Below are 12500 nucleotides of genomic sequence, written 5' to 3'. Positions count from 1 at the left end.
GGGTGGTGAGAGTGGAGGGTGTTGATGAAAACCAAGCCCCCAGGAGAGCCGCACACACACCTTCCTTGCCTGGTCATTGTCTTCTATCTGGCCCAGGTCTCGTCCGCTGGCCTGGGCGATCCTCTTCCCAGACACCAGGTTCCCCACCATCACAGAGGCAGGCCCGATCTCTGTGGACAGCAGGGAGAGGGGTGTGAACACACACGTACTGTACATACAGGAGGACACACACACACACACACACAAATACACACACACACACACTTTACAAACACACACACACACACACACAAATACACGCACGCGCGCACACACACACACACACACACACACACACACACACACACACACACACACACACACACACACACACACACACACACACACACTACCCACCCCTCCCTGTGATATAGAGTGTGTCTCATAGTGTGTGGAGTGTATCCCCCCCTAATCCCCAGAGATTTACGGTGGCGGGGTGATTCAGATTGACCTTGTTGGAAGGCAAAGGCAGCTGGATGGATGGGCCGATAGAGAGCATGGATCTCCACTCTGACAGAGTGCCTTTCAGCCTTAAATGACCACAGAAACTTGGCTGTAGATGAAGATATATATCTGTTGTGTGGGGGGGGGGGGGGGGGGGGGGGGGGGACTAATGGAGAGAAAGGTAACAGCTAGGGAGGATGTACTGTATTATTCCCAGCTGGGAGTCGTGAAGGTGTGTGTGTATGCATGTGTGTGTGTGTGTATGTGTGTGTGTGTGTGTGTGTGTGTGTGTGTGTGTGTGTGTGTGTGTGTGTGTGTGTGCGCGCGTCTCTGTGTTTGTGTGTCTAGTATCTGACCTGGTTGTTTCTGCCGTGGCTTGGGCAGGTTGGTGACGCAGGTGTGGGGGCACATGAGGACGTTGCATGGGTGCAGGGCCCCCTCCAGGAACAGCTGCTTGGTCTCTGACAGATGGATGCCCCCCAACGGGGTCTTGGGGAGGGTGTTGGAGGGCACCAGGGCCAGGCAGTACACCCCCACCTGGTGGATACCATCTATGGCCTGGGACACACACACAGACATAGACACACACAGACACACACACACACACACAAACACACATAGACACACACACACACAGTGTTAGAGGTTGAGATGTTCAGATGCTGCCCAGGTCTTTGCAGTTCATATGATATGTGTGTGTGTGTGTGTGTTGATGTTACAGTGAAACTGCGGAGAACGGCGATGTTGAAGTCTAAGGCGCCCGGCCACACCCAACTACCCTACCCACTCATTACAGACGGAGCCAATGGTTTCTCTACCTCCCATCCTTCGACGGGAGACAGAGAAGACAAACGACACATTTACTGGTGTTTTTACTGTCAACTCGCGACCGCGCTGACCCTCTTTTGCGAGCAATCCTACCGTCGACGCCTGTCTCCAAGCGTGACACGTGTTTTGTTGACGTTCTGCAGTTCGTGACGTACAAGGGGCTTTTCAGAGCGCATTCCTCATTTCCAAAAATGCCATTCGCTCCGTGTAAGAAGTGAACCGAAATATCGTCACGAAAAAACGGTCGGTTTCATATGACGCATCTAATAGCTCCCCGTCTCGTATTGTTGTGTGTTCTTACATAAACTTGACATTCTTAATGCACCGCGAGTCTTGGAGAGGAGGAAAATGCATTAGTCAGAGTTAGCTTAGCGACAGCGGAAAAAAGACACACAGGCAATATTCACTGTAATCAAATCAAGAAAAAAGGACGAATATTTATTTTTTAACTGCAACCATAAAACTGCAGACGGTTTTTATGGTGAAACCACAGTCTCCTCAACGGTAGACGAGGGCTCAGAAGGCTCTCTCTCTGTGTGTGTGTGTGTGTGTGTGTGTGTGTGCGTGTGTGTACCTGCAGTACTCTGCTCATCCATTGGAAGCTATCTTCCTCAGTAGAGTCGGGTCTCTGCTCTGCCACCACCACGATCCTCTCATCATGAAGCACCGTGATGGAGAACACCGCTATCCTGCAACACAGAGAGAGAGAGGGAGGGAGGGATGGGGGAGGGAGGGAGGGAGAGAGAGATAAATGGGATAAATGGAGGGGAGGAAGAGGGGGTGAGGGGGAGTGAGAGAGAGGGAGGGAGGCAGAAATGGAGCGAGGGGAGGAAGAGGGGGAGAGAGAGAGAGAGATTGATAGAGAGAGGGGAGAGAGGGAGAGAGAGAGCGAGTTATTACTTAAACATAAACTTGGATACGGTACATACAACATCAATTAGGGTTAGCCCTGCCTTGGTGAAAGCAATACAAGCACTTCAAAGAGAGTTCTGTGGTAACGCTGTTCCCTTGGCGATGTGGGTCTGTATCCCCTATGGGGGAGGTCGTGACTGGGGAGGGGGGGGGTCATGACTGCTCTTTCAGGTCATGGGACTCCCTACATAAACCCATGACGCACACACCCATGACACACACACACACACACATGCACACACACACACACGCACACACACACACATATAAACACACACACACACACACACAAACACACACACACACACATAAACATAAACACACACACCTTCCCCTGTAGACGAACTTCATGGGCTCCACTGCCAGGGCTGTCGCCACGATGTCATCGGCGTTGTGTCGCCGCCCCCCCACCACCATCAGGCCGTCCATCTTCCCGGCGATGAACACCAGCCCCCCAGGACCCACGAAACCCAGCAGGCCCGTCCTGGTGAAGGGGTACTCGCTGATGGGAGCCCCCACACTGGTCATGGGGAACACCTGGAGGGAGGGAGGGAGGGACACAAGGACGCACACACGCACACAGACACACACACACCACAGAAACAGAGAGAGAGAGAGAGAGAGAGGGAGAGACACACATACACACAGACAGACAGACACACACACACACACACACACACACCACAGAAACAGAGAGAAAAGAGAGAGAAAGAGAGACACACACACACACACACGCACAATTAGTCACCCACACACACTACTCCATACCTCTGCTAATAACCTGCATCAGTAGCGACATGGCTATCACACAAAATCCACTGAGATGGGAAAAGGACTGATTCCCTGATCCCTGGGGATGAATAACCAGAGAATAACAGAGTTCATTAGAGCTTTGACTTCACCTCTATTTAACGAGTTTCCCCCTTCCACTACTGGCTCTTTACGAGAGCACGGGAGGTATTTTGTTTTATGAAAATCAGACGTATTGTGGCCTGCTCCCAGACCTCTAGTGTCTGCTTCAGTCAACCCTGAGGACTAAAGCCCATCCAGATCTGGGACCAGGCTAACAGCTGGGTCGTTAGACCGACCTTCAGCAGTCCCCTTCATAGCCAGGGCCAAGGGCTAGACCAGCAGGCCACGGAAATGGAATCGTTCCAATTCCCAATTCTACTTCTGGATACCAATTCGGTATTCTCATTCGGAATTCCAATTCAGTATTCCAATTCGGAATTCTACTTCGGAATTCTCCTTTTGAGTTCTGATGCTATGGCGGAGGGCCGTGATGCTGGCGTCAGTGTTAAGTGTCCGGGGTCTTACCTCAAAGGTGTTCTTAGTCATGCCCGAGAGGCCGTAGTAGGAGGTTCCCGCGGCGATGGAACACACACACAGCTCTCCGATCTCATCTGTTTTACATAACTGAGGAACCCCATCTGGTCTCACGACACACATGAGAGCTGGAGGGTGGAGGGGCGGGGGGGACGGGGAGGGAGGGGGGACGGGAGGGGGGATGGGGGGGAGAGAGGGAGGGAGGCCGGGGGGCAACAGTTTATTAGTCAACAGTTTATCAGTGAACAGCCGTGAGAGAGAGAGAGGAGTATAGAGCAGTGGAGGCTGGTGGAGACAGAACGCGTGTTTGACGTCCTTCCTCATTCCGTTCCGTGTGTTACAATGAGCCTCCGTCCTCCGATTTCTACCTCCAGCAGCCTCCACTGGTGTAAACATATCTGTATGCATGTCCTCGTCTGTGGTTTATGATGTGTCCCTGAGCGGTGTAGCTGTTGCTTAGGAGGAATAGGTTTTAATTAACTTGAAGCTGATGTCATTATATTATGACGTTAGCTGGGTAAAGAATGACTTCTGCTGTCTCGGAATATGAAGATCAAAGAGATCCTCGCTGAATTGGACATAAATCACGTTAATGTGTTGTGTTTTTCCGTTGTGTGTGTGTGTACTGCGTTTTCTCTTGTTCTCCGCATTTCACAAAATGTGATTACACAAATAAGGACGTTAGTCAAGATGTGTGTGTGTGTGTGTGTGTGTGTGTGTGTGTGTGTGTGCAGTATATGGTAAATTTGGTACATAAACACACATTTTATTGACTAATATCGTGGTGAAAAAAATGATGAACTATCTTTTTAAGAACAAAGACAAGCTATAGTGAGTGTGTGTGTGTGTGTGTGTTTCGGGCCTGTCCTCACCCCCTGGCATGACCGTGCCCACGTCCTGTACGGTGAGGACCGACAGCTTCTCCTCCGAGTCGACCCGGATGACCCCGTGACTCAGCCCCTGCATGGACAACACTCCTCTCCCCGGCGGTTGGTTGGTGTCATCCGTCGGCCTATCAAAAAGCCCCGAAAAAATAGGACACGCACCAATCAGGACAGACGTATGACACAGAACCGCGCCATCATCAGCCAATGAGGGGACAGGGGACTCCTCTTCCCCGGGTAGGGGAGGGGAGGGGAGGGGAGGGGGGAGGGGGTTGTTTACTGTCGTCTGTTGGCCTATCAATAAGCTAATAACACTCAATCATCGGCCAATCAGAGGCAGGTTTTGGCTGGGAGCGGCGCCACCCGCAGGGCGACAGAGGGTTGTTAAACATCAGGACGAGGAGGTAATGGAGGAGCTTTTTATTGATGTTGCTGTGTGTGGGCAACGGAGGAAAAACACGGTGTGTGTTAGTGTGTGTGTGTGTGTGTGTGTGTGTGTGTGTGTGTGTCTGTGTATATATATATTTGTGTGTGTCCGTGTGTGTATATATATATATGTGTGTGTCCGTGTGTGTGTGTGTCTGTGTCTGCATCTGTGTGTCTGTGTGTGTGTGTGTGTGTGTGTGTGTGTGTGTGCGTGTGTCCAACGGAGAGGGAAGAAAAACACCCATGAGGGTTTTTGTTTTTTTTACTGGCTGCCTGTTCATTAGATTTGTGAGTTTCGAAGCTGTGCCCGCTGAAACTAAAATGAGTTAATTGCTCCGGTTAGCAGTGGTGGCAACCTGCCACTACATCAGCCTGCGTGTGGCGCTCACTGGGAGCTTTTTATGGAGTCATTATGAAGGGCAAGGGGGCGAAATCTCAAATTACAGAAAAGAAGTTAATTAAACTTGCCCTGGTTTCTGGGAGCAGCGGCCATTTGAAGTGGAGGAACGACGTGAACCAGATGAGGGGAAAAACAGCTCTAACCCCCCCAGACCCCTCCCAGACCGCAGCACAGTAAACTAGAGAGCTTTAAGACTAACTTCTAACCAGAGTTAATACAGTAATAACAAACACATGTTAATGTACTGTAGTGTAGTGTAGCGTAGCGTGTGTGTGTGTGTGTGTGTGTGTGTGTGTGTGTGTGTGTGTGTGTGTATAATACGGCCCTAGGCTGTGTGTGTGCACTTTTACACGGCTCTAGTGTGTGTGTCTGTGTGTGTGTGTGTGTGCGAGTGTGTGTGTGTGTGCGTGCGTGTTTGTGTGTGTGTGTGTGTGAGTATGCATCCACGTGTGTGTGTGTGTACTGTACCTCCTGATGGCTACTGTGAGGGCCTCGGGGGAGCTGGCACAGGGACAGATGACCTCTGGCTTCAGACCCTTACTCTGGAACACGTTGAGGAACGCATCACATGACGAGATGGACCCTGAGGAAGGGAGGAAGGGGGGGGGGGGGGGGGGGGGGCGGGGCATGTTACATAGAACACCTTGTGGGCTGTTCAGAAGCAGTGTCCTGCTTATAGAGAGGGAGAGGAGGAGGAGAGAGAGAGAGAGACAGAGAGACAGAGAGAGAGAGAGAGAGAGAGGGAGGAATGGATGGTCCAGTATGACGGTGAGGTATCTTACAGGGGTTTGAGCCGTCAGCCACCACCAGCATGCGTAGAGAGGCCAGGTTGATGTCTCTCTGGTCCCTGTGGGCCACCAAGGCCCAGTGCATGTCCCTAGACTTGACACACGCCACCTTCGCTGGGGGACGAGAGGCCAGACAACACATTAGGGACATCACACAACAAACACACACAATCAACCAACCAACCAACCAATCAACCAAACATTATTATTATATGATATATGATATTATATGATTATTATTTATTATTTAAATAGCACATTTCATACATTAAGGAGAGACCAGAGAACACATTCGGGACAGCAGACACAGACAGGGACTTTTCCCCACACCTAGCCCAAGACCAAAATGCATCTTCAACTGAAAACCTCCAGAAAACACCTATGAATTATGAATTATAACTATACTATATTATAGTTATATTATAACATTTAATATCACTTATATAGAATGACAAATGACAAATGCATGCCAAGGTTCACCATACAACACCATAAACCATAGTCGAATCCAATGAGATGTCAACTGTCGACAGTCAAACAAGCGAAACAAAATGGACGTGGACTCGAAGGTGTGTCGCGCGTATGAAGTGAATGAAGAGGGTGGCGTTCCTTACCTTTGTACTGGCAGACCTTCTGGATCCAGGAGAGAGGGTTCACCTTCATCAGGGAGTAGGGGATACTGATGACATGCATCATGTTCATCACACTCTGCAACAAGGACAACACACATACATGTTACATACATACAGGTGTGTGTTAGCATGTTAGCATGATATAGCCTAAATATAGCCTAAAGCTAGCATGTAGCATGTTAGAGTCGACCTAAATAAAGATACGTCACATACATAGGACTATATACAGGTATACGTTAGCATGTAGCACGTTAGTCAGCCTAAGTAAACATACATGTTACCACGTTAACCCTAGCTCACACACTACAGAGCCGACCCGAGCTGTACCGGGCTGGCCTGGTTCCGCATCCACCGTAGGCCGCTTCATAAACAGTGCTGAGAATCTCTCCTTTGACCCCGTAGCTATCGTCTGACTGATCAAATCCAAACTGTCGGGAGCACAGAGCTAAAAGAAGACGCGACGCTTCCTCTTTCCAATACTTATGGGGGACATCTTATCCGAGCTGGCACAGTACGGTTTAATTCCTCAGTGTGTTAAATCCTCAAACAACTATATGGCCTTGGGTGGGTAACGTGGAGAACTGGGAGACGTGGGGGGAAAAAAACACTATCTGACGACCACAACAGAGTCCCCACTCCCCGCGGCCACACCACCGCTACACATTCATCGCCGTCTTAATTGGATTTGGAGGGGAAGCTGATTTGACAACAGCGGTGGAAGCGGCAGAATAATAGAATCTACATTCAGAAACGGTGTGGTGCTCAGGGGAGCTCAGTGAGAGACCAGAGTAATCTTTAATGAGTGGTCTGAGATAGCCCCGTGTGTGTGTGTGTGTGTGCGCGTGTGTGTGTGTGTGTCTCACCGTCAGAATGCCGTGCCACAGGCCCACGTCCTTCTTAAAGTCTAATACATTCACTATGGTCTCAGCTGCAGGAGAGAGAGAGAGAGAGAGAGGAGAGAGAGAGAGAGAGGAGAGAGAGGGAGAGAGCGAGAGAGAGAGAGAGAGGAGAGAGAGAGAGAGGAGAGAGAGAGGGAGAGAGTGAGAGAGAGAGAGAGACAACAACACAGAGACAGGTTAATAAACAGACATCTCAAGTACGAGCAATAATACCATGTGACACAAATGTATGCTCATAGACTGAGATCATTACCCCTGGACCCCCCTGTGTGTGTGTGTGTGTGTGAGCGTGCATCTGTGTGTGTGTGTGTGTGTGTGTGTGTATGTGTCTGTCTGTCTGTCGGTGTGTGTACCTGTGTGTGTACCTGTGTGTGTGTGAGTGTGTGTGTACCTTCTGTGTATGCACAGGACTGTGTGAGGGCTTGGCAGTGTGTCAACAGAGCTATCCTCATCACCGTCACTCCCAGAACACTCCCGTCAGCACACGTCTTGTACTGCAGAGAGAGAGAGAGAGAGAGAGAGAAAGAGAGAGAGAGAGAGGGGACAGAAGGCATTACTGTCAGTAACACACACTAACACACACTAACCTTCATGTCTTAAACGGCAGGAGACAGAGAGAGAGAGAGAGCAAGGACATCAAGTATATCACAATACTGTCACAATCCCAAAGACACCTTAGGACACACTCTTAGAGGACTTCCACATGGAAGAAGAGATGCCAACAGGGAGGAAAGCGCAGTGTCACATTCCTGACGCCATCATATCCAATGTGACCCCTTTGTAGAGGTACAGAGAGAGGTAATGTGATATTGCGAAAGTCATATTCGGTCTCTAAACGACACCACAGCAGTCACTGGTCTGTCTCTCAAACGCCATCTCAGTTAGGGGAGGTAGACGTCGGAGGTAGACGGGGCACATTGTAATGCACGGAATGGAATGAGGATTTCTACCTCCACCAGCCTTCCCTGGTGAGATGGGTTTGATAACGTTCCTCATTCCGTTCCGTGCATTTACTATGAGCTTGTCCTCCGATTTCTACCTCCACCAGCCTCCCCTGCTTCTCAGTCTCTACTGATAGAGCCATGAGTCAGTCAGTCAGTCAGTCAGCCAGACAGCCAGTCAGTCAGCCAGTCAGTCAGTCAGTCAGTCAGCCTGCCTGCCTGGACTAGCTTGTCTCCTGTCTGCCTGCCTGGACTAGGTTGTCTCCTGCCTGCCTGCCTGCCTGCCTGATAGATGGCCACAGTACAGTCCAGATCAATGGAAGAACAACAACAAAACATAGAACCACCGCGGCACCTTCCACTGAGCAAACAGAGAGCTTTCTTTTAGCAGTTTTTTACCGAGCGAGCAAACACTCACACATACACACATACACACACACACACACACACACACACACACACACACACACGGAACAGCACATCTATTATTAATGGAATATTTCTTCCAGCGTCACCACCAGAGGAGACTAGCAGGCCTGGACATCTAGATGCATTGTACTGTACCCCACACACACACACAAACTACACACAAACTACACACACAGAATCGATTGCCATCAATACGAGATGGAGCGGGATAGAGGAAATCGTACGAACAGTTAGTCTGTCATTAGTGAGTCATCAACACAGATCTATCACGGCCTCTATGGCCTGCAGACTTACATAACAATACTGTTTGTTTTGCACTATATATCTTAAAGACTACTTAAGGTCTACCATGGTGTTGTCATTTCTGAATGGTGAAACCAATATGCACAGAAATACCAAAACATGTAAAAATGTAATCTCTACTCTAACCTCGTAGTTGTTTGACTTTAAATCCAAACTCAGAGTGTAGAGTCGGAAGAAGAAAAATGCTTTACTGTCCCATTACTTACGCAGGGCACTATATAGCCTACAGATTATTTAAGGCAGTAATGCATTTTATATCCTACAGGGTATTTAAGGTGTAGTTAGAGTGAAAAAGGAGAGGGATAGATGGGAAAGAGGGATGCGTATCCAGATACCGGAGGCTCAGTCAACCGTACTGTTTGTCTCGAGATGCATCACAAAAACATCCGTTCTCCATTTGTCTAAAAGATTAGAACAACAACAAACGATTCAAAGGTTTACTGCACTGTGTCTCCCATAGCGATCCACAGAGATAGAGCTGTCTCTCTCTTCTTCATGGTTGTGACAAGGGGAGAGTGTGTGTGTGTGTGTGTGTGTGTGTGTGTGCGCGCGCGCGCGCGCGCCCGCGGGCGTGTGTGTGTGTGTGTGTATTCTAAGATTACTGCATGTCCCCATCGAGATAGATAGCGATACTCGGTCTGCTTCTCCATCGTTGTGTAAAGAAGAGTTCTAGAACTGTGCCCATTCCTTTTTGGAAACGTCCATTTTGACGAAGGACAGGACCAATGAGAAAACAGAGGAAACAGAGGGAACTAATAAAAACAAATCAAACGCAGAACCAACTCTGAACCAGCAGCGCAACAACAATTGACCGCTATTATAGATTCCGTCCCGACAACCGGAGAGTGACAACAACCCACGCAGCCTGACAACGGCTCTCCCCAATCATTCTCCTCTTCTATCTCTGTATCGCATCTCTCTTCAATCACCCGGCAATCAGCGTTTCAATTACAGCCGGGATGTGAACAGGGACGCAAAAGTCAATCAAAAACTAATCACGTTACATCACCGAACGGAACAAATGTTCTCTCGCAAACAGAAGCAACCGAATACCAAAATCATCAGACAAAGCCAATCAAACCCCATTGAGCGTATTGATCTGCAATCACAAGGCAGAAATAGCCGCACACCGCAGCAAGTGCGGGACCGATGCGGGGGTCTAGCTGTGCTGTGCAGTACTGTATGCATAGAGTATAGCATTGGTTGCCACGGGAAAGAGGATTTTAATATTCAATATATGTTGTACTCAATAATATGTGAGGAAATTGAGTGATAATAATGTACTTCAAGCTATAATAGGACCTGTTCTCTCAATCATGAAGGAATGATTCGTACAATCAATCCAAACTTCAGTCTATCCAATCGCTCACTGCTCTCCAGAATCAGAGCTGTTTAACCTGCGTGGGCTGCTATTGGTACAGGCAGTGTCAGGGGATTCCATTCCCACTGGGACCATATACTGTACACTCGAAATGTGTGTGCTTTGGATAAAAAGGAAAAGCTTCAGGGTTGTTTAAATAGCCACTTCCGACTTGAGGTTACTTTAGTCACTGCTACGAAAAGACAAGAAAAAACAATGGGAGTGAATGGGAGCAGGAGACAAAGGTCAACATTGCATGGCCAAATCACTTCAAATGAAGTTCTTGACATAGTTCGTAATTACTTTGAGGTGATTTTGGCCACAAATGTTGCACTTTTCCTAGTGATCCCATTCACACCCATTGATTTTTTTGTTAGCGGTGGCTAAAGTTACCAGTGGCTAATGAAACAACTCTGAACCATGGATTACGGTTTCTCCATATAGACTACTTTCAGGCTAAGGAACCATCTGACTATAAGGTGTAAAAAAAAAAAAGTGAACTATCCCTTTAAAGAGGTCGCCCGCAAGTAAGCATTTCATTGCACCGTTGACATCCTGTATCCTGTGCGTATGGCCAACCAGCTTTGCCCTGATTTGATTTCTCAATGTTGATTGGAGGAGCAGGCCGGGAGGTTCCTACCCTTGGACCTTCTCCTCCAATGACATGTTGAGAAGGAGGCAAGGAGAGAGAGAGAGAGAGAGGACATAAATAAAGACTTTGGAGATCCATCCCAAAGACATAACAGAGTCAGGGTGTTGCTGTGTTACCTCGATATAAGCCGTGTCGTTGTTAGCGTCTTTGATGTGTGGGAACCAGTCTCGGGGGTGTTTGGATAAGTGTTTGGACTCCGTCACGAACCACAGCAGCTTTGGCCATCCTGAACGGAGAGACAAACAACAACAACAAATGAGAAAAACAGTCCGACTTTAAAAGAAGAAACGTGTATATCTTTTAGTGCTTAAAACAAAGCCCTATAATTATATTATATGTTACTTGGTATAACATGACCTTTGCTTATAAATGACTTATTAAGTATCTATACAGGCCTTATAAAGGTTTAATAAAGGCTCTATTAAGCTTTCAAACTAATACTTCCTTTAAAGGGGGGACCAGGAAGGCAATGAGATGGTCAGGACCACTAGACAGACACACGCACGCATGCACACACACACACACACACACACACACACACACACGGTCTCTACTGTACAACGGACTCAGTGATGTGATTACTGTATGCTGGTCTGAGCTGAAGAAGATCAATGAGCACTCTGCACTGATGAGGCTGGGGCTGGCACACACACACACACACACACACACACACACACACACACACACACACACACACACACACACCCTTTGGGTCTCTACTGTACAATCAAGCCACTTTATTCTCAGAGCCAGGCCCTCTGGATCCATGCTAAGAGAATAGCTTTAGATCGACTGGCGTCATGTTGCTATTTATACAGGCATTACTGAGGACGACAGCCATTAATCACTTTGAGCCTTCTCTCTCTCTGTCTGTCTGTCTGTCTGTCTGTCTGTCTGTCTGTCTGTCTGTGTTCCCTCTCTCTCACTTTCTCCTTCTCTCTCTCTCTCGCTCTCTCTCTCTCTCTCTCATAGGCAGCGCCTATGACAGCGCCTATGACCTCCTATGACATCCTATGACATCCTATGACAGCTCCTATGACAGCCTATAACAACTCCTATGACAGCCTATGGCAAGCTGATGATAGCTCCTATGACACATTCCATACAGTGACATCGCCGCTGACCTTTGAACTGAGGGATCTCTCCGGTGCCGGGGCTCTTGGGAAGGCCTTTGTGGCAGGCGTCGCTCGTCAAGGCAACCGTGACGCCACAGCTGCCCAGCAGGAAGCCGATCTGC

General features: G+C 48.6%; 1 protein-coding gene across 3 annotated transcripts in view; it reads right to left on the bottom strand.

Annotated features, from left to right (window-relative positions):
• dip2cb (disco-interacting protein 2 homolog Cb) overlaps window positions 1–12500 on the bottom strand; it is a 145275-nt gene that overhangs the window by 26740 nt on the left and 106035 nt on the right. For all 3 annotated transcript variants that reach the window (XM_083693903.1, XM_083693904.1, XM_083693905.1), the window contains exons 11-23: window positions 12388–12500; window positions 11380–11489; window positions 7970–8072; window positions 7543–7607; window positions 6662–6755; window positions 6042–6161; window positions 5728–5842; window positions 4422–4561; window positions 3541–3677; window positions 2552–2760; window positions 1886–2000; window positions 840–1041; window positions 61–170 (exon numbers count right to left, since the gene is read on the bottom strand). The exon at window positions 12388–12500 is cut by the window's right edge and continues 14 nt beyond it. In XM_083693903.1, coding sequence (XP_083550029.1) covers window positions 61–170; window positions 840–1041; window positions 1886–2000; window positions 2552–2760; window positions 3541–3677; window positions 4422–4561; window positions 5728–5842; window positions 6042–6161; window positions 6662–6755; window positions 7543–7607; window positions 7970–8072; window positions 11380–11489; window positions 12388–12500 — 1633 coding nt within the window. The remainder of the gene's footprint in view (window positions 1–60; window positions 171–839; window positions 1042–1885; window positions 2001–2551; window positions 2761–3540; window positions 3678–4421; window positions 4562–5727; window positions 5843–6041; window positions 6162–6661; window positions 6756–7542; window positions 7608–7969; window positions 8073–11379; window positions 11490–12387) is intronic.

This window comes from Argentina silus (genome assembly GCF_951799395.1).
Source record: "Argentina silus genome assembly, chromosome: 22".
In the NCBI taxonomy this organism is placed as follows: domain Eukaryota; kingdom Metazoa; phylum Chordata; class Actinopteri; order Argentiniformes; family Argentinidae; genus Argentina; species Argentina silus.
The sequence above is the reverse complement of the archived record's forward strand: the minus strand, read 5'-3'. Positions and strand labels throughout refer to the sequence as shown.